The sequence below is a fragment of the Triticum dicoccoides genome, chromosome 5B (assembly GCF_002162155.2).
Source record: "Triticum dicoccoides isolate Atlit2015 ecotype Zavitan chromosome 5B, WEW_v2.0, whole genome shotgun sequence".
NCBI lineage: Eukaryota > Viridiplantae > Streptophyta > Magnoliopsida > Poales > Poaceae > Triticum > Triticum dicoccoides.
The window spans coordinates 565,169,505-565,192,235 of record NC_041389.1 but is presented as its reverse complement, the minus strand read 5'-3'; the positions used below and the strand labels follow the sequence as shown (position 1 = coordinate 565,192,235).

Below are 22,731 nucleotides of genomic sequence, written 5' to 3'. Positions count from 1 at the left end.
CAAAGTATACATATTTCAAGTTGATATGTTGTACTTTTTTATTAGCACACATGAACATCAAATTGATGTGGAACTGGATAATGTTCCAATTGTTCATCCTTGTAAGTGTTCTTAGACATACATAACTTGCTTACGTGGACTTGTGTTTACTTGCCTGTTCTTAATAGTCCTAACTATAAATATATGACAATGTTGTCATTATTGTTTATGTATACCTACTCAGCTTACTATGTGATATTTGAAGAAATAAAAGAGATAGTTGACAAAATGGAACTCACTGCTGGAACCACATGTACGTGGAAAGACATGTCGTACGTCGTCATTTTTGCTAACGACATTGAAACATTTGTATGGTGGTATGCAGAACCAAGTTCTGGACTGTACAAAGTACTGATGCAAACTCTGACCGAGACCAACATTAAGAAGAAACTGCTGGTAATAATTTTATTTATTTCATAGTAATTTATAATACAACATTTGTTATTTAAAATATGTCATCATACCATGTAACAATCGTGTTATTGCAACAGAGACTCCCTAGTCGTGTTCTTTCTGATCAGATGAATCCACATGGTGAAATGAGAATTATTATGTTTCCTAATGCTACATATGGTCGTTATACCCGATGTTAGAAAAAGATGGACGCCTCATCGTAATGGATGGCTGGAAGGATTTGCTTTCCTTGTCTAAATTGGCCGTTGGAGACAGGCTGTTCTTCGTGATCCACCACATAGGTGATGAGGTTATCCTCTTTGTACCTATACCTGGGCAATCTGTGTAATCTGACGAAGAGTAGTTCTATGTTGTTGCTGCACTTCATGTTGATGCTCGAACACTCCTACTCGTGATGCATGATACTTTTGGAAATGCCGGTGCTGATGTACCCAATGTTTGTTCCATGTCTGAACCTGTAATGCTATATTATTATCTGTGATTATATTTTCCTGTTCATGTTTTATTTAAGAATTAGTATGGCATCTCATAGTTCAGTGAAATGATAGCATAAACGGAAAAAGTGTAATAGATTTCATTATGAGCATCTCAACTAATATCCATTAGATAAACCCAAAACTTTGTTTCAAGCCCACTGCACCGTTTTTTTCTTTCCCAACATGCCAAACATCTCAAGTAATACCCTGAAAAATTATTCTAATATGTTATAAATTCTACCATGGCAGAAATTATAAGGTACTACATTTTGAACACCAACTCGCCATTTTTTAAATCATTTTTCTAACCAGCCGATCATTTTCTGTGACACCAAACATTTTATGTGACATTACAAACCGTCCGAGAAAATGGAAATGTGTAGTGATGCCCAAATGCATGGCCGAAAATCAGGCTAGAATGTCGCCGAAGTTGGCTAGGGCGCTGCCCTGGGAGGAAAAACCTCGTGATGGTGGACCGTCACAGAAAATGGTTTTAGGCGACAGTTCCTGTTTTGTCGCTAGGGTTTTTGTCACTAAATAGAGCAAATTTTGTAGTGTGGGCATGTTTATCCCTTAATGTAACCAACCTACATGTAACCCTAGGTACCCTGGGTGACTATATAAGCCGAGGGATTTAGACCGTAGGAAAGGGACATTCAGATACGATCTCGAGGTAGATCACCCTGTACTTTGTACCTCATCACAATCAATACAATAAAAGTAGGACATTGGGTTTTACCTCTTCGAGAGGGCCCGAACCTGGGTAAACATCATCTCCTTTTTATCCTATTACCATTCACGCAAGATCACCATCTCAAGACTCCCTATCCGAGATCCACCGGATTCAACCCCGATACCAGGAGATGACCTCTTTGTCGGTTCCGTCCTGAGCCAATTTGGGAGGCCCATGGTGAATACCAAGAAGACTCCAGAAGGCTTGTTCAAGACAAGGACTTCGTATGCATGGAGGACTCCTCTCAACTGATGTAGCCGACTAGCACTACTAGGGAAAAGCCTAGCAGCAACGCGGGTTTTAGGCCTATCAGTAGCGCGGGCAGGAGCGCTACTGATACAGCGCTACAGCTAAAGCTTAGCAGTAGCGTGCCTAGACCCACGCTACTGCTAAATTGACTTAGTAGTAGCGCTTCTCCAGAGGAGCGCTACTGGTAATTAGTAGTAGCGCTTCTCCTTGCCCGCGCTACTACTATTATTTAGTATTTTATTTCTTTTTTATTTCATGTTGTATTCATACACCTTTACACAAGTTTTCATACAACAGGAATTTAGAGATTGTTTTTACATCATAATGAGTTATTACATCACGGGGTGAAAGAATCGTGGACTAGTTTCAAGTGGATGTCCATCCACTTGAAACTAATCCGCGGTTCTTTCACCCAATGATATAATAATATCATCATCATCATCATATCATTAACAACTTATCATCATAATACATCATTGTCATATAACACCTCCTCAAGATCATCGTTTTCATCAATGATATCACATAGCAAATTGGTCACTAGTCGTAATCACAAGTACTCCTCATTATCAACTCTAACACATTACCACATAATAAACATATTGTACCTCATAGGACCTACTATATTCTCTTAGAACCTACTACGTTTTCTAAGGTAAAATAGCAAAAACAAGATAGCCCCTGACTCTCCATTATGGAGAATGGAGATTATTCTGTCTCTAATTCTTACCTTTTGCTGAATGTTACTTCCAAGAACCTCCTTGTGAATGTCCAAACATTTTTTCCATTCTTTGATGAGCATGTGTTCACCGGTTTTAGAAATCCGATATGCACAGGTGAGCTCCCTAGATTTACCTGGCAGTATGTTCAGAACTGTAAGGCGACCATTCAGATACATCAGATGAGCCACACAATCCATCGGGAGTTTCTGTTGAAAAACATAGTAGTAACTTCGTAGTTAGCAATAATGTACTAGTTTTAGAAGTATGCAAAAGATGCACGGATGTCGTAATAGTAAAAAATCTTACCAGGGTATCTCCAGAGAAGTTACCGTGGTTCAACACGTGCACTAGTGGCACGTATTCACCATAATTTGGAGGAGTTTGATAATAGTTATTGTAATCCTCAAGAAGAGTACAAAATGCGATCAGATGATTTTTCTCCTTATAAGTTAATTCGGAGCCATCGGTGTAGTGGGTTTTGTCTACCATCTTCCGCACAGTCTTTGAAGAATCAAAATAAGTTGTTAATGGAAATAAGATGTCAACTATTTTGAAATAAACAATATAAATTAATTAATAACTATGTTTGAGAAACTCACATAGCGGTACAATTGGAAGTGTATCAACAAGGACCCAAATGTCCATATTGTCTTGCTCGATGTCAAGATCACCAAGATCCATGGTGACAATCATATCCTCATAAAAACCATACATTTTGCAAAGTGCTTCTCAATTTTGGCAGCCAAAATGGGTTATGCTCTGAGCATTGCATAGATTTACTTCAAAATCCATATCATGATGGGTCCTTAGGTGTATTTTCTTTGTTTCGAAATTTTCATGGTCTTCAAAACCCATCCTCTCTAAGACATAGTGTCTTGCATGGCATGGGATAAGCTAGTCGAATTGTAAAAGATGAAAATTACACGTTGAAATAGTTGAAATCATGCTTAATTACGAAAAAAACACTTGTCGTTGTTGTGTACCGTTTCAACACCGAAGGTCTCCTCGAGTTTAATGCTGAAGCGTCGATCTTCGTCCAGCTCAACGAACCTGTCGCACATACCTCGATCGTCGTGGCACCAGCTGCACTCCCCCGGGAGACTGTCGTCGTCCGAGTACGACATTTCCTACGTTCATAATTCAAAGATTAAACTTGTACAATTAAATATATGTACTAAAAAACCTAAATTAGATCATTATTTTTCGAGAAAATCCAGGCCACTCGATATTTCCTACATATTCTAGCACAAGTCATGCCAGAATTCACGGAAAAATCCGGCATGACCTTTGCTAAAAAAGGACATATCGAGCGCCTGAAATTTGCCGGAACGGAAATTAATCAACACTCCGGCAAAACATAGGCCACTCGAAGGTGTAAACTGAACATGAACGGCCACTTGGGCAACCACATATCCTATTTGAGCAACACAAGATATACATGGATATTTGGCTGGTCTCACCTCGATGTTGGAGGGGGTCGGTGACGGGGACGACGGTGGGGATGATGGAGGGGCTCCTTGATTTCTGCAAAAGCAAAAACCGTATAAGTTATCACTAATACATCCTGAATAATTTCTTAAACTAAAAAAATAACAACAAATATGACATGTTCAACTAGTTTTATTAATTCAACTAGTTCTTACTAAATATAAACTTACTATAAATAGAAAAAAACTAGTTCTTTCTTAAAATAAAGTAGTTCAACTAGTTATATTAATTATCTTACTAAAAATACATTAGTTCTATTAATTCAACTAGTTTATTAATTTACTTACTAAACTAGTTCAACTACAACTAAAGTAGTTCAACTACAACTACTATTAATCATACTGCCCTAGTTAACTAGTACCATCACTACTAATAACTAACATCTACTACTACTAAAAATCATCATCTATGAACCCTAAATTAACATCTACTACTACTAAACAACATCTATTACTAACTAAGCAGAGAGAAAGGGGGTGGGGGCGACGGAGAGGTAGGGGCGGCGAGGGCGGGATCGAGATCGGGAGGCGACGGTGCTGGGTGGGATCGGGTGGCGGCGGTGAGGTCGAGGACGGTGGGAGGAGGGTTGCCGACGGAGGAGGGAGGAGGGGCGGCCACAGGCGGAGGGAGGAGGGCGCAATGCGAGGAGGAGGAAGGAGGGACGGAAGGAGGGAGTACCTTGGCGGCGGACGGACGAAGGCGGCGGCGACGGCGACGCACGACGACGATTATCGGCGCGAGCGAGAGTGACTAAGAGGGGAAGAGTGTGAGTGAGAGAGAGGGTCGGTCGCGCGTGTGGGGATAAGGTAGGGGTTAGTTGTAGCACGTTTGCCAAAACGCGCTACAGCTAATCTGAATAGCAGTAGCGCTGTGCAGTGTTCCGCGCTACTGCTAAGTTGGACTAGCAGTAGCGCTTTGCAGTTAAAAGCGCTACTGCTAAGTGTAAATATACAAAATACGTCAATGCAAAAATACATTGGTCATCAATGATCTTTTTGTGTACAATCTAAATTGTCAATATGAGTCCTCTTCGGTAGGTACCGGAGACGACTCATATTGCGGCCACAAATTCTACACATAGAGTTCAGTGAAGACCAACTGGTTGTGATAGTTTCAGAAGTAACATATTTAAGGTGATAAACACCCTGTTCGCGGAGCGAGGTGGGACTAAACTTGTGGGTTGATCCTAGCAGTAGCGATTTTCTTAGAAGCGCGCTGCTGCTAACTTCTATAGCAGTAGCGCGTTTCAATATAGGGCGCTACTGCTATAACTAGCTGGATGGCGAGGTCATGGCAATTAGAGCAGTAGCGCGGTTTGGTCCGCACGCGCTACTGCTATTTTCCTTTCAGCAGCGCGTTTTGCCCTCACGCGCTGCTGCTAAATAGCAGTAGCGTCGTATTTTGAAGAACGCTGCTGGTAAGATTCTGTGTATAGGCTTTTCCCTAGTAGTGTAGGACTCTAGTAACCCTAGAACCCCGATATCTTATATAAACCGGGATGGGCTAGTAGATGGATCTTACAAGTTAGACACATCATACAATCTCGTGCTAGTCTTACACATAGTATGCACATAGTCCAACACAATTAAGCACAAGCAAAACACTTGGTTTTATCTCCTCAGAGAGGTTGAACCTAGGTAAAATTATGTGTCCTTGTTGCCATCGTTCCAAGAGATATAGCTTAAGATCCCCTACCTCGAGATCTATCGATTTGGGTTTCGTCATCAACCCCATTTGTGTTTGAGTGGTGTATTCCATGTTCTACCATCATATTTAGTGGGTACATGTACATGATTACATCTTTATAAATTCCAGCAACCCCGGAATACTAAATACATCTAGATACATCCATTTCTCTGACAAGTATTTTGGACGGAGGAAGTATAATAGAATGTTGACCATTATTTTCTGTGACATAATTATTAACATACACTTTTAACTGACGTGATTGTCTTAGATCTAAAAATAATAGCCAAAAGAATTCATAAAAACTTAGTGTATCATTTTAAAGTTCAAACTTTAATTGTTACAAATAGAAATTGGATACAATCCCTTTTTCCATGGGAATGAAGTTGTTCTTTTCTTAAAGAATAGCCACACTCAATATCAGCCAAGAAGCTGAAGAACACTCCTAGTTTGTGCCACTTAGATGTACTTCATAATGTTTGAAACGAGACAACTTGAAACTTAAAATACACAGGCGTCACGAAACGAGGCAACTTGAAACTTAAAATACACAGGCGTCACATAAATTTTGAATGAATGGGGCATAAAATCGTTGAACTATGCTATGCTTCATTGCTTTATAGCGATGGTAGTGAAGCCCGGCCGCGAGGTCTTATAGAGAAGAAAAAAAAACTTACTATCAACTTTGAACTTGTTTTTAGTTTTTTTTGGGATAATTGAACTTGTTTTTAGTTTTTTTAGACAATTGAACCTGTTTTTAGTGTCGCTATCAACTTTGAACTCTATTCTTATAAACCAAATGGAGGAAAGCAGCCTAGCCCGGCCCGGCCCAGCCCAGCCCAAATGCAGGATAAGGGGTAGGAGGAGGGAGAGGGAAGAGAGAAAATATAAAAACAAAATCCCGCAAAATCCTCAGTCTCTTTCCTTCCTTCCGTCTCCTCCCCAAACCCAGAAAATCCCTTATCCCCTCCCCCCCTGCTCCTCGACCGTCCATGGCGATGGCCTCCTCCACCACCGCCTCCGTCGCCGCGGCGTCCCTCCGCGCGCTCGCCGGCGCCTCCCCGGCCCCGCTCCCGAAGCCGTTCCTCGTGCTGCTCTCCCCGGCGCTCCCGCGCCGCCTCGGCCTCGGCCTCCGCGCCGCCCGCACGCGCGGCCCGCTCGCCCCGCTCGCCTCCTCCGACTCCTTCTTCGAAACCTCCGCGTCCGTAGACGTCGCCGAGCCGGAGGACGAGGCCCTGGAGGCCGCCGCGGAGGAGGAGCCGGCCGTGGTGGAGGAGGATGAGGAGGATGTGGCAGCGGAGGAGGAGGTGGTCGGGGAGTACGTGGAGCCGCCGGAGGAGGCCAAGGTGTACGTCGGCAACCTGCCCTACGACGTCGACAGCGAGCGCCTCGCGCAGCTCTTCGAGCAGGCCGGCGTCGTCGAGGTCTCCGAGGTGAGCGCTTCGTTCCCCTTCATGCACACACCTTGGCCTCTTTGCTAGGTCCATGTCTGTACGCACACACACGTTGGCTCAGTCAAGGGAATGCCTCAATTCTTCCAGGCCCTGATTATGTGCTGTGTCTATGCACAACTGAAATTAGCACGTTCAGTCCTGGACGGAAATGATGCCTAACTGAATGTTGAGGCTCATATGGTGGAGCTGCTAAAACCTAGTTTGCCTCTTTGCAAGCTGCTTGTGTGATAGGCTTGGATGCAGTAGGTTGGCCAGCGATGCTATTTGATGGGGTGCATCGTGTTATTGTTGGGTGTAGAGGCCGGCGATTTCACGTCTTTATCAGAATTATGTCCGTTAACCTGCTAGCGCATGCACACAATTTTTTCAGAAACTGTGAAATACAGAGATATTAATCATGTGGTTTCTAGTACTAAGTTTCGGTCCAATTAAGATGCATTTCCTTCCACGTAATAATGTACGTATTATTTGCTGACCCTGTTACTGTTAATTCACGACTAGCGTGGTGTCGGCTTCATCAGTATGGTTGGTGGGGCAGTCAGACAGTGGTTGCTTAGATACTGTATGCCTTTTCTCTCTGTTGTAATACGTAGTTTCTGTTTTGTGGATGTACAGGTCATTTACAACAGGGAAACAGACCAAAGCCGTGGATTTGGGTTTGTCACCATGAGTACCATTGAAGAGGCTGAGAAGGCCGTGGAGATGTTCCATCGCTATGTGAGTGCATACTCTGAATTTACGTAATGGAACCTGCATAGAATGGCTGCTTCCAGTTTGCATTTTTCTATGTTTCCTGTCATAGGGCATTAATTCCAATTTCAAAATCATTTGTAATTCATATGCTATGTAAGCATGCTCTAAAGAATGCGCCAAAATGTATGGTTTGCTGACTGACCTTTAACGTGGACAGGACGTGAATGGGAGGCTGTTGACTGTAAACAAGGCAGCTCCTAGAGGCGCCCGGGTGGAAAGGCCTCCCCGTGATTCCGGGTCTTCATTCAGGATCTACGTGGGCAACCTGCCATGGCAAGTGGACGACTCTAGGTTGGTAGAGCTGTTCAGCGAGCACGGCAAAGTTGTCGATGCGAGGGTTGTCTACGACAGAGACACTGGGCGCTCACGGGGATTTGGTTTTGTGACAATGGCATCACAGCCGGAACTTGATGATGCCATCGCTGCCCTCGATGGACAGGTTAGTTAGCAATCATCTGATTGCCCTACCATTTTTACTAACCGTGATAACTGCATGAATCGAACCTCGTTCTAGCGGGATAACGAATGCCGCGTCGAGTCTCACATTACTATCTGAATTCTGCAGAGCTTGGAGGGGCGTGCTCTGCGGGTGAACGTCGCGGAGGAGCGGCCACCGCGGAGGTTCTAATGAAGGTGTATTTGATGGTGGACTACGACAAGATTGCTGCGTAAGAGACACGATAGCACACCCAATACCGGCTTAGACCCCCCCATCCATCCTTGTGCCACGTCTGCCTCCTCTCTCCAGTGTTTTTCTCTTTTGCTATCTGCCTGTTTGCTTCCACGTTCTCAATCTGTCGATGCAATTCAAAAGTTTTGTCTGACATACTACATATGTTTAAGCCCCCCATATGGGTTTGCGTTGCTGTGAGATTCGTGCTCGCCTGATATGCGAAAAGGATCCAAAATCCCCTTACGCTATATGGATCTGAAATCTCCTTGTGACCCTGGTTGAATACCTATATCTACATGGTCGCATGCTTCGCATCAAGCAGTGCAATACCGATTCCCAGTCCTGATGCTAAAGGGACCCTAGCATGCCTATGTTGTGTGGTTTGGATGTTGCATCTGCAACTCAGATCTCGAGAAAATTTTGCTCCATTGTACATCGGGGCCATCCTCCGTGCCATCTGCTGGCCATGGCGCACGCACAGGCCTTTTGTCCCTGGCGAATCACCACAGGTTCCGGCCATGGCTCGTCACGCATTGCCATCGCTATATGTTTAAGCTCCGTTGTGTCTACTCAAACTCTAGCTACTATCAGGGGTGGAGCCAGGAAATTTAGCCATTGGGTTCATTTATTGACTTTTCTATGAAAGATTTGATATAAATTAATTAAGTAAAAATAGGTGTATCCACTGTTGAAAACACTCACGCAAGATAGGCTACCCAGCATAATAATTCTGCAAGGAAGCTGGTTGGAACTCAGGATCTCCAGGCCACAAGTGGAGAGACTCTACCATTTGTTAAGTGTAAAATCTAACTTCACATCATCTTACAACAAAAAGTATAACACTAAAAATAACTTAATGTCTGAAAATATGATATCACTTATCATATATCATGTTACATAAATACTGAAGAGTGCACGACATACCTGTTACATGTTATTTTTTGAACCGGGCTGAACCCCTTTCCATTGCAAATGAACGGAAATACATCCGTTCCAGAAAACATATTTCCTGTATATGTTATATCCAGTTCAGGACCAAATGACTTCATAGCTTCAAATAAAGCTTCTCTCATCTTCATGTAAGCATTGAAGAAAATGACAATTAATTTCTAATGACTCACTCTCAGTCTTGTCCTTATTGTTATCCCTAAAAAGATAGCAGCAATAACAAAAGGTCGTAGGCTACTATCCACCATGCGGCTGGCAGGCAGGTTCGTCCGCCGCAACTGGGTTACCAGAGCTGATGGCAGTTCACCTAGTTTTTATTTGCCGCCGGCCCTGAGCCTAGGCTTGTCGACTCTCACCTGCACCGCCATTGTTGCCAGTGTTATCGGCTGAATTTTTACGACTCAAGGGCCTACTTAATTTTTGTGCGGAACACAAGGAAGGCACCATCAAGCGCCAAGATATCATTCATCTCATATGCAAAGTATAACGTGAATCACAACGCCCTCCATTTGGAAGTTGTGAAGATGAAGCAGGGAAGGGCAAGAGTCAATGACATGAGCTGAATGAGTACAAACTACGACTCGTTCTAATCTAGAATTGAGAACCTGATGAGCACCATTGTGGGAACGGTTGTGCTTTCGTGAGAGGCACGGTTGTGCTTTCGTCGGAGGCACGGGCGTGCCTCTTTCGGAAAGGGAAAAACACCCGTGTTTCCGGTTCGGTTTTTTCGTCGGTTTTTTCTTTCGGTTTTTTCGTGAAAATAAAGTTCGTCAAAACCTATCAACATGGGATCTAGTTTTGAAGATCTCGACGCGAGGGATTCAATGGCGAAAGCGGTTCGAGATTTGGACGCACGGTTTAAGAGATAAAACATTTTGAATAAACGGATATACGAAAAAAGGAAAAACTCCCAGGTTGCGACAAGTGGCGCACATGCAACGCGCCAATTGTCGCAACCTAGGGAAGTTGGAGTGATCTCCGCAAAGAGTACTCCTTAATTAGTGATTTCGTCAAGGATTGCTGGGTCGATGCAAAAATGCCGAATCTACAACTTAAGGGCCTACTTGATTTTTTTGTGGAACACAAGGCACCATCAAGCGCCAATATATCATTCATCTCATGTGCAAAGTATAACGTGATTCACAACACCCTCCATTTGGAAGTTGTGAAGATTAAGCAGGGAAAGGCAAGAGCCAATGCCATGAGCTGAATGAGTACAACCTAAGACACGTTCTAATCTAGAATTGAGAACCTGATGAGCATCATTGTGGGCAATGCCGTTGATGTTTCTGGGAATATGATAAACAACGTGGTGTTGAGGGTGAGTCTCCTGAATGAATCTGCTAATTTGTAGTTCTACATCTCCAAGGCCTACTTGATGCGGTTCTCTTGTTGGCATCGACTCCGACTCATCAAGCTTTGGCTGTTTATTTTCTATTAACGCTCATCGTCTGTAGAAAGTTGACATAGTATTAGAGATTGACAAGGGTCTTTCATGTGCATTAATGGCCATGTTTTTAGCCATATGCTATTACAAAAAGTAAATATATAAATTGAATCTTGCAGTGAGTATATAGATAGAAATAGGAGTCCAAACAACTATTGCATCAACCAGTTATAAGAAATAGCAGCAAACGAAGCAACTAAAAACAGCAACAGTAGCCAAAGCGGCAAAGTGATGTCCAGAAATTGCTAACATCACAATCCACCAAACGATAAAGGAAAAAATAGCAAGGTTTGTGCGACTGCGGTAAACGTCTTGCCCATCCTGGCAGATGTGTTGCATGTTATATAGATGGGTTGCAAGCCCAGATGTGCGTACAGGTTGTTTGAGGAGTACATCTTGGACGATAAAAATACAAGAGATAAGAAGATAAAAGATTACATGAGTATCTAGCCTAACTACTCCTCCTTCGGTTTAGCAAGGATCTCCTCTTAACGTATGCAGGGTGCACATCATATCACGTTTAACACCCTCCCTTAATCACAACTTCATCAAGTTGAGATTATGATTGAAGTCTTCAAAACTTCTTGTGGGCAGAGCTTTGGTAAAACCATCTGCAACTTGGTCTTGAGAGTGAATAAACCGAATATACAAAAGTTTATTTACAACTCTTTCTCGAACAAAGTGAAAATCTATCTCAATATGTTTAGTTCTAGCATGAAAACCTGGATTTGCTGATAAATAGGTAGCGCCTAGATTATCACACCATAAACATGGAGCTCTAGTGCTTTTCATACCTAGTTCCTTTAAAATTGACTGCACCCATATGATCTCTGCTGTTGCATTTGCCAATGCTTTGTACTCTGCCTCTGTACTGGATCTTGAAACTTTGGCTTGCTTCCTTGCACTCCAAGATATCAAATTAGGTCCAAAGAATACTGCAAAGCCACCAGTTTCATCTAGACACCCGACCCAGTCTGAGTCAGAGAAGGCACTGATAAGTATAGAGGATGACTTGCTGAAATTTAGGCCAATGTTCAATGTATTTTTCATATATCTTACTATACGTTTTGCAGCAGTCATATGAATAGTGGTAGGTGCATGAAGAAACTGACATACTTTGTTGACAGCAAAGGAAATGTCTGGTCTGGTCAATGTTAAGTACTGAAGTGCACCTACCAAGCTTTTGTATTTTGTACTATTTTCTACTATTTTCTGAATTCAGAGGCTCTCCTTCAGCAAGAGACAATTTTTCTGTGCTAGAAAAAGGAGTAGGTGTAGACTTACAACTTTGCAAACTAGCCTTTTTTACTAAGTCTGTTGCATACTTTTCTTGAGAGAGGTGAAGACCATCCTTGTGTTGCTTGACCTCAATACCAAGAAAGTAGTGTAGATCTCCTAGATCCTTGAGAGTAAATTTTGCACTTAAATCCTTCAACAATGCTGTTATTGCTTCATCAGATGAGCTTGTCACAATTATATCATCAACATAAATGAGAACAAATATGGATATTCTTGACTTGCTATAGATAAATAACGAAGTGTCAGACCTTGAAGGGACAAAACCAAGTGTTTGCATCTTTTTACTGAGGCGAGAATACCATGCTCTTGGGGCCTGTTTCAGTCCATACAAGGCCTTGTCAAGTTTGCACACATGAAGTGGTGCCTGTGCATTTACAAACCTAGGAGGTTGTTTCATGTAAACCTCTTCTTCCATAACACCATGGAGAAACACGTTCTGAACGTCTAGCTGTCGTAGACTCCATCCCCTAGACACAGCAATGGACAAGACAAGACGTATGGTAGCAGCTTTAACAACCGGACTAAATGTGTCCTCATAGTCAATACCATACCTTTGTTTAAAACCCTTTGCAACGAGTCTAGCTTTGTAACGGTCAATAGTTCCATCAGCTTTTCTTTTTTATCCTAAAGACCCACTTACAGTCAATAAGATTTTTACCTTGTCTTGGATGAACCAAGTGCCATGTTTTATTTTTCCTTAGTGCCACAATTTCATCATACATTGCCTTTCTCCAATTAGCATCACCAAGAGCCTCTTCAAGAGTGTTGGGTTCTCCTGGTTCACCTGTTGAACATACCATCCCATATTTTGTAATATGTTTATAATCAATAGGTTTAATTACCTCTTGTTGTAGCCATGTGCGACGTGGAGTGGTGGCAAGAACCATTGCAGAGACCCCCGGCGCAGAGGATCCCACGCTTGGATTGAGCCGATCCTCCTCCAACCCCGAGGAGGACCCGGGTGCAGCTCCAGAAACGGTGTTGTCGGTAGTAGCAGCCGGGTCTGGATCTTCTGCGGTCGCCAGCTGTGACGCACACGGCGAATCAGCCACAGAAGATCTGGGCCGAGCAGCGTCATCATTGCCTCGTGATTGCCTAGGCCCCACATCGATAGGATCTGCCCTCGCTCCTGTCAGGCGAGTCGTTGTCCGCCTCGAGCCGCGCGCGGCCCAGGCTAGCGCCGGCCTGCCATCTGGCCGGCGGCGATTGGCGTGCGCGAGGGGTGGCGCCGCGGCCCTCCAGAAACTGCCGCATGGCTGGCGCAGTTGGCTCGGCGCGCCCACCTGCAGCTGTCACGCCTGTCGCAGCAGATTCGCTGCAGGGCACCGACCCCGAAGCGGATTCGCTGTGCTGCGGCAGCTCCTGACCAGATCCCGAGGGGGATTTGCTCCCTAGGCCCAGACACATGAAATATGAGTCTGCTGCACTGTTTTCTTCACCATTTGCCACGATTTTTTCACTGTTGTTTTCTGCATCATCACAAGACTCATGAAGGCTATTAGTAGGGTTAGTCAACAGATGATCATCACAATTATTAATACCCCCTTGATCATAGCCAGAGAGATGAGATGGTAAAAGCAAGATTTCCTTCCGTAAGAGAGCACCGGCGTTAGGATGTAGATTTGCAAAGGGAAATTACTTGGTCTCATCAAACACGACATCACGTGAGATGTAGACCCGTCCGGTGGAGATATCAAGGCACTTGACACCTTTGTGCTGGGCACTATAGCCAAGGAAAGCACATTGCTTTGATCTAAACATGAGTTTGCGATTGTTGTACGGACGGATATTTGGCCAACAAGCACAACCAAAGACACGTAGAGATGTGTAGTCTGGTTTGACATGGAGAAGACGTTCCATAGGTGTTTCTGTTGGAAATATGCCCTAGAGGCAATAATAAAAGTATTATTATTATATTTCCTTGTTCATGATAATTGTCTTTCATTCATGCTATAACTGTATTATCCGGAAATCGTAATACACGTGTGAATACATAGACCACAATATGTCCCTAGTGAGCCTCTAGTTGACTAGCTCGTTGTGATCAACAGATAGTCATGGTTTCCTGGCTATGGACATTGGATGTCGTTGATAACGGGATCACATCATTAGGAGAATGATGTGATGGACAAGACCCAATCCTAAGACTAGCACAAAAGATCGTGTAGTTCATTTGCTAGAGCTTTGCCAATGTCAAGTATCTCTTCCTTCGACCATGAGAGCGTGTAACTCCTGGATACCGTAGGAGTGCTTTGGGTGTATCAAACGTCACAACGTAACTGGGTGACTATAAAGGTGCACTACAGGTATCTCCGAAAGTATCTATTGTTTTATGCGGATCGAGACTGGGATTTGTCGCTCCGTGTAAACGGAGAGGTATCTCTGGGCCCACTCGGTAGGACATCATCATATGTGCAATGTGACCAAGGAGTTGATCACGGGATGATGTGTTACGGAACGAGTAAAGTGACTTGCCGGTAACGAGATTGAACAAGGTATTGGATACCGACGATCGAATCTCGGGCAAGTAACATACCGATAGACAAAGGGAATTGAATACGGGATTGATTAAGTCCTTGACATCGTGGTTCATCCGATGAGATCATCGTGGAACATGTGGGAGCCATCATGGGTATCCAGATCCCGCTGTTGGTTATTGACCGGAGAACGTCTCGGTCATGTCTACATGTCTCCCGAACCCGTAGGGTCTACACACTTAAGGTTCGATGACGCTAGGGTTATAAAGGAAGTTTGTATGTGGTTACCGAATGTTGTTCGGAGTCCCGGATGAGATCTCGGACGTCACGAGGAGTTCCGGAATGGTCCGGAGGTAAAGATTTATATATGGTAAGTCCTATTTTGGCCACCGGAAAATGTTCGGGATTTTTCGATATTGTACCGGGAAGGTTCTAGAAGGTTCCGGAGTGGGGCCCACCTGCATGGGGGGACCCACATGGACGTGGGTAGTGGGGGCAAGGCCCCACACCCCTGGTCAAGGCGCACCAACATCCCCCCTTAGAAGGAATAAGATCATATCCCGAAGGGATAAGATCAAGATCCCTAAAAAGGGGGGATAACAATCGGTGGGGAAGGAAATGATGGGATTTCTTTCCTCCCACCTTGGCCAACGCCCCAATGGACTTGGAGGGCAAGAAACCAGCCCCTCCACCCCTATATATAGTGGGGAGGCGCATGGGAGCTATAGACGAAGTTCTGGGGCAGCCCTCCCCCTCTCCCAAGTACTCCTCTTCTCCCGTGGTGCTTGGCGAAGCCCTGCAGGATTGCCACGCTCCTCCACCACCACCACGCCGTTGTGCTGCTGCTGGATGGAGTCTTCCTCAACCTCTCCCTCTCTCCTTGCTGGATCAAGGCGTGGGATACGTCACCGGGTTGTACGTGTGTTGAACGCGGAGGTGCCGTGCGTTCGGCAATTGATCATCGGTGATTTGAATCACGACGAGTACGACTTCATCAACCCCGTTCACTTGAACGCTTCCGCTTAGCGATCTACAAGGGTATGTAGATGCATTCTCTTTCTACTCGTTGCTGGTCTCTCCATAGATAGATCTTGGTGACACGTAGGAAAATTTTGAATTTCTGCTACGTTCCCCAACAGTGGCATCATGAGCTAGGTCTATTGCGTAGATTCTTTGCACGAGTAGAACACAAAGTAGTTGTGGGCGTTGATGTTGTTCAATATGCTTACCGTTACTAGTCCAATCTTGTTTCGACGGTATTGTGGGATGAAGCGGCCCGGACCGACCTTACACGTACTCTTACGTGAGACAGGTTCCACCGATTGACATGCACTTGGTGCATAAGGTGGCTAGCGGGTGCCAGTCTCTCCCACTTTAGTCGGAACGGATTCGATGAAAAGGGTCCTTATGAAGGGTAAATAGCAATTGGCATATCATGTTGTGGTCTTGCGTAGGTAAGAAACGTTCTTGCTAGAAACCCATAGCAGCCACGTAAAACATGCAACAACAATTAGAGGACGTCTAACTTGTTTTTGCAGGGTATGCTATGTGATGTGATATGGCCAAGAAGAATGTGATGAATGATATGTGATGTATGAGATTGATCATGTTCTTGTAATAGGATTCATGACTTGCATGTCGATGAGTATGACAACCGGCAGGAGCCATAGGAGTTGTCTTTATTTATTGTATGACCTGTGTGTCATTGAAGAACGCCATGTAAACTACTTTACTTTATTGCTAAACGCGTTAGTCATAGAAGTAGAAGTAGTCGTTGGCATGACAACTTCATGAAGACACGATGATGGAGATCATGATGATGGAGATCATGGTGTCGTGCCGGTGACGATGATGATCATGGAGCCCCGAAGATGAAGATCAAAAGGAGCAAAATGATATTGGCCATATCATGTCACTATTTGATTGCATGTGATGTTTATCATGTTTATGCATCTTGTTTGCTTAGGACGATGGTAGTAAATAAGATGATCCCTTACAAAATTTCAAGAAGTGTTCTCCCCTAACTGTGCATCGTTGCTACAGTTCGTCGCTTCTAAGCACCACGTGATGATCGGGTGTGATGGATTCTTACGTTCACATACAACGGGTGTAAGACAGTTTTACACAACGAAAACACTTAGGGTTAACTTGACGAGCCTAGCATGTGCAGACATGGCCTCGGAACACGGCGACCGAAAGGTCGAGCATGAGTCGTATGGTAGATACGATCAACATGAAGATGTTCACCGATGATGACTAGTCCGTCTCACGTGATGATCGGACACGGCCTAGTTGACTCGGATCATGTGATCACTTAGATGACCAGAGGGATGTCTATCTAAGTGGGAGTTCATAAGATGAACTTAATTATCCTGAACATAGTCAAAAGACCTTTTGCAAATTATATCGTAAGCTCGCGCTTTAGTTCCACTGTTTAGATATGTTCCTAGAGAAAATATAGTTGAAAATTGATAGTAGCGATTATGCGATCAGTAGAAAGCTTATGTCCTTAATGCACCGCTCAGTGTGCTGAACCCCAATGTCGTTTGTCGATGTTGCGAACATCGGACATACACGTTTTGATAACTACGTGATAGTTCAATTAAATGGTTTAAGTAGAGGCACCAAAGACGTTTTCGAAACGTCGCAGAACATATGAGATGTTTCGAGGGCTGAAATTGGGATTTCAGGCTCGTGCCCACATCAAGAGGTATAAGACCTCCGACGATTTTCTTAGCCTGCAAACTAAGGGAGAAAAGCTCAATCGTTGAGCTTGTGCTCAGATTGTCTGAGCACAACAATCACTTGAATCGAGTGGGAGTTGATCCTCCAGATGAGATAGTGATGTTTCCCCAAAGTCATTGCCACCAAGCTGCTAGAGCTTCGTGATTAACTATAACATATCAGGGATAGATATGATGATCCTTGAAATATTCATGATGTTTGACACCGCGAAAGTAGAAATCAAGAAGGAGCATCAATTGTTGATGGTTGGTGAAACCACTAGTTTCAAGAAGGGCAAGGGAACAAAGGGATACTTCATGAAACGGCAATTCAGCTCTGCTCTAGTGAACAAACCCAAGGTTGAACCCAAACCCGAGACTAAGTGCTTCTGTAATAAGGGGAACAACCACTGGAGCAGCATTACCCTAGATACTTGGTAGATGAGAAGGCTGGCAAGGTCGATAGAAGTATATTGGATATACATTATGTTAATGTGTACTTTACTAGTACTCCTAGTAGCACCAGGGTATTGGATACCGGTTCGGTTGCTAAGTGTTAGTAACTCGAAATAAAAGCTACGGAATAAACGGAGACTAGCTAAAGGTGAGCTGACGATATATGTTGGAAGTGTTTCCAAGGTTGATATGATCAAGCATCGCACGCTCCCTCTACCACCGAGATTGGTGTTTGCGTTGAGCATAGACATGATTGGATTATGTCTATCGCAATACGGTTATTCATTTAAGGAGAATAATGGTTACTCTATTTTGAATAATACCTTCAATGGTCTTGCACCTAAAGGAATGGTTTATTGAATCTCGGTCGTAGTGATACACATTTTCATGCCAAAAGATATAAGATAGTAATGATAGTACCACTTACTTGTGGCACTGCCATGTAAGTCATAATGGTATAAAACGCATGAAGAAGCTCCATGTTGATGGATCTTTGGACTCACTCGTTTTTGAAAAGTTTGAGACATGCGAACCATGTCTATTGGTGTATATGCATGAAGAAACTCCATGCAAATGGATCGTTCGGACTCACTTGATTTTGAATCACTTGAGATATGCAAATCATACCACATGGGCAAGATGACTGAAAAGCCTCATTTTCAGTAAGATGGAACAAGATAGCAACTTGTTGGAAGTAACACATTTTGATGTGTGCAGTCGAATGAGTGCTGAGGCATGCAGTGGATATCATTATGTTCTTACTTCACAGATGATTCGAGTAAATGTTGAGTATATTTACTTGACGAAACACAAGTCTGAATTATTGAATGGTTCAAGTAATTTCAGAGTGAAGTAGCAGATCATTATGACAAGAGGATAAAATGTCTATGATATGATCATAGAGATGAATATCTGAGTTACGAGTTTTGGCACACAATTAAGACATTGTGGAAATTGTTTCGCAATTAATACCGCCTGGAACACCATAATGTGATGGTGTGTCCGAACATCATAGTTGCACCCTATTGGATATGGTGCGTACCATGATGTCTCTTATCAAATTACCACTATCGTTCATGGGTTAGGCATTAGAGGCAACCACATTCACTTTAAATAGGGCACCACGTAATTCCGATGAGATGACACCGTATGAATTATGGTTTAGAGAAACCTAAGTTGTCGTTTCTTAAAAGTTTGGGGCTGCGACGCTTATATGAAAAAGTTTCAGGTTGATAAGCTCGAACCCAAAGCGGATAAAATGCATCTTCATAGGAAACCCAAAACAGTTGGGTATACCTCCTAATTCAGATCCGAAAGCAATATGGATTGTTTTTAGAATCGGGTCCTTTCTCGAGGAAAAGTTTCTCTCGAAAGAATTGAGTGGGAGGATGGTGGAGACTTGATGAGGTTATTGAACCGTCTCTTCAACTAGTGTGTGACAGGGCACAGGGAGTTGTTCCTGTGGCACCTACACCAATTGAAGTGGAAGCTTATGATATTGATCATGAAACTTCGGATCAAGTCACTCCCAAACCTCGTAGGATGACAAGGATGCGTACTACTTCAGAGTGGTACGTAATCCTGTCTTGAAGGTCATGTTGCTAGACAACAATGAACCTACGAGCTATGGAGAAGCGATGGTGGGCCCGGATTCCGATAAATGGCTTGAGGCCATAAAATCCGAGAGAGGATCCATGTATGAAAACAAAGTGTAGACTTTGGCAGAACGGCTCGATGGTCGTAAGGCTAATGAGTACAGATGGATTTCAAAAGGAAGACGGACAATGATGGTAAATGTCACCATTAAGAAAGCTCGACTTGTCGTTAAGACGTTTTCCGACAAGTTCAAGGAGTTGACTACGATGAGATTTTCTCACTCGTAGCGATGCTAAGAGTCTGTTGGAATTATATTAGCGATTACTGCATTATTTATGAAATCTTGCAGATAGGATGTCAAAACATTGTTTCCTCGACGATTTTAATGAGGAAAGGTTGTATGTGATACAACCGAAAGGTTTTGTCAATCCTGAAAGATGCTAATAAGTATGCAAAGCTCCAGCAATCCTTCTAAGGACTGGAGTGAGCATCTCGGAGTTGGAATGTATGCTTTGATGATGATCAAAATTTTTTGGGTTTGTACAAAGTTTATGAGAAATTTGTATTTCCAAAGAAGTGAGTGGGAGCACTATAGAATTTCTGATGAGTATATGTTGTTGACATATTGTTGATCAGAAATAACGTAGAATTTCTGGAAAGCATATAGGGTTATTTTGAAAGTGTTTTTCAATGGAAAGCCTGGATTAAGCTACTTGAACATTGAGCATCAAGATCTATAAGGATAGATCAAAATGCTTAATAATACTTTCAAATGAGCACATACCTTGACATGATCTTGAAGGTGTTCAAGATGGACCAGTCAAAGAAGGAGTTCTTGCCTGAGTTGTAAGGTACGAAGTTAAGACTTAAAGCTCGACCACGGCAGAATAGAGAGAAAGGACGAAGGTCGTCCCCTATGCTTAAGACGTAGGCTCTTCAGTATGCTATGCTGTGTACCGCACCTGAAGTGTGCCTTGCCATGAGTCAGTCAAGGGGTACAAGAGTGATCCAAGAATGGCTCACAGGACAGCGGTCAAAGTTATCCTTAGTAACTAGTGGACTAAGGAATTTTCTCGATTATGGAGGTGGTAAAAGAGTTCGTCGTAAAGGTTACGACGATGCAAGCTTGACACCTATCCGGATAGCTCTGAGTAGCGAGACCGGATACATATAATGGAGCAATAATTTAGAATAGCTCCAAGTAGAACAATTGTTTGGAATAGCTCCAAATAGAGCGTGGTAGCTGCATCTAGGAGATGACATAGAGATTTGTGAAGCACACACGGATCTGAAAGGTTCAGACCCGTTGACTAAAACATCTCTCACAAGCAACATGATCAAACATAAAACTCATTGAGTGTTAATCACATAGTGATGTGAACTAGACTACTGACTCTAGTAAACTCTTGGGTATTAGTCACATGGCGATGTGACCCGTGAGTGTTAATCACATGGCGATGTGAACTAGATTATTGACTCTAGTGCAAGTGGGAGACTGTTGGAAATATGCCCTAGAGGCAATAATAAAAGTATTATTATTATATTTCCTTGTTCATGATAATTGTCTTTCATTCATGCTATAACTGTATTATCCGGAAATCGTAATACACGTGTGAATACATAGACCACAATATGTCCCTAGTGAGCCTCTAGTTGACTAGCTCGTTGTGATCAACAGATAGTCATGGTTTCCTGGCTATGGACATTGGATGTCGTTGATAACGGGATCACATCATTAGGAGAATGATGTGATGGACAAGACCCAATCCTAAGACTAGCACAAAAGATCGTGTAGTTCATTTGCTAGAGCTTTGCCAATGTCAAGTATCTCTTCCTTCGACCATGAGAGCGTGTAACTCCTGGATACCGTAGGAGTGCTTTGGGTGTATCAAACGTCACAACGTAACTGGGTGACTATAAAGGTGCACTACAGGTATCTCCGAAAGTATCTATTGTTTTATGCGGATCGAGACTGGGATTTGTCACTCCGTGTAAACGGAGAGGTATCTCTGGGCCCACTCGGTAGGACATCATCATATGCGCAATGTGACCAAGGAGTTGATCACGGGATGATTTGTTACGGAACGAGTAAAGTGACTTGCCGGTAACAAGATTGAACAATGTATTGGATACCGACGATCGAATCTCGGGCAAGTAACATACCGATAGACAAAGGGAATTGAATACGGGATTGATTAAGTCCTTGACATCGTGGTTCATCCGATGAGATCATCGTGGAACATGTGGGAGCCATCATGGGTATCCAGATCCCGCTGTTGGTTATTGACCGGAGAACGTCTCGGTCATGTCTACATGTCTCCCGAACCCGTAGGGTCTACACACTTAAGGTTCGATGACGCTAGGGTTATAAAGGAAGTTTGTATGTGGTTACCGAATGTTGTTCGGAGTCCCGGATGAGATCCCGGACGTCACGAGGAGTTCCGGAATGGTCCGGAGGTAAAGATTTATATATGGGAAGTCCTATTTTGGCCACTGGAAAATGTTCGGGATTTTTCGGTATTGTACCGGGAAGGTTCTAGAAGGTTCCGGAGTGGGGCCCACCTGCATGGGGGGACCCACATGGACGTGGGTAGTGGGGGCAAGGCCCCACACCCCTGGTCAAGGCACACCAAGATCCCCCCTTAGAAGGAATAAGATCATATCCCGAAGGGATAAGATCAAGATCCCTAAAAAGGGGGGATAACAATCGGTGGGGAAGGAAATGATGGGATTTCTTTCCTCCCACCTTGGCCAACGCCCCAATGGACTTGGAGGGCAAGAAACCAGCCCCTCCACCCCTATATATAGTGGGGAGGCGCATGGGAGCTATAAACGAAGTTCTGGCGCAGCCCTCCCCCTCTCCCAAGTACTCCTCTTCTCCCGTGGTGCTTGGCGAAGCCCTGCAGGATTGCCACGCTCCTCCACCACCACCATGCCATTGTGCTGCTGCTGGATGGAGTCTTCCTCAACCTCTCCCTCTCTCCTTGCTGGATCAAGGCGTGGGATACATCACCGGGTTGTACGTGTGTTGAACACGGAGGTGCCGTGCGTTCGGCACTTGATCATCGGTGATTTGAATCACGACGAGTACGACTTCA

The 22,731-nt window shown here is 43.8% G+C and overlaps 1 protein-coding gene across 1 annotated transcript; it reads left to right on the top strand.

Annotated features, from left to right (window-relative positions):
* Positions 1–6,736: 6,736 nt before the first annotated feature.
* Positions 6,737–8,889, top strand: LOC119311642 (28 kDa ribonucleoprotein, chloroplastic-like). Its single transcript, XM_037587303.1, has 4 exons — positions 6,737–7,240; positions 7,877–7,978; positions 8,172–8,453; positions 8,580–8,889. Exons 1-4 carry the CDS (start codon positions 6,800–6,802, stop codon positions 8,640–8,642), a joined length of 888 nt encoding a protein of 295 aa, XP_037443200.1. The 5' UTR covers positions 6,737–6,799; the 3' UTR covers positions 8,643–8,889.
* Positions 8,890–22,731: the final 13,842 nt, after the last annotated feature.

Coding starts and splice junctions, on each gene's coding strand:
- LOC119311642 (XM_037587303.1), top strand. CDS start 6,800: ATGGCGATGGCCTCCTCCACCACCGCCTCCGTCGCCGCGGCGTCCCTC. Junction 7,241..7,876: donor GCGTCGTCGAGGTCTCCGAG/GTGAGCGCTTCG, acceptor GTGGATGTACAG/GTCATTTACAACAGGGAAAC. Junction 7,979..8,171: donor TGGAGATGTTCCATCGCTAT/GTGAGTGCATAC, acceptor TAACGTGGACAG/GACGTGAATGGGAGGCTGTT.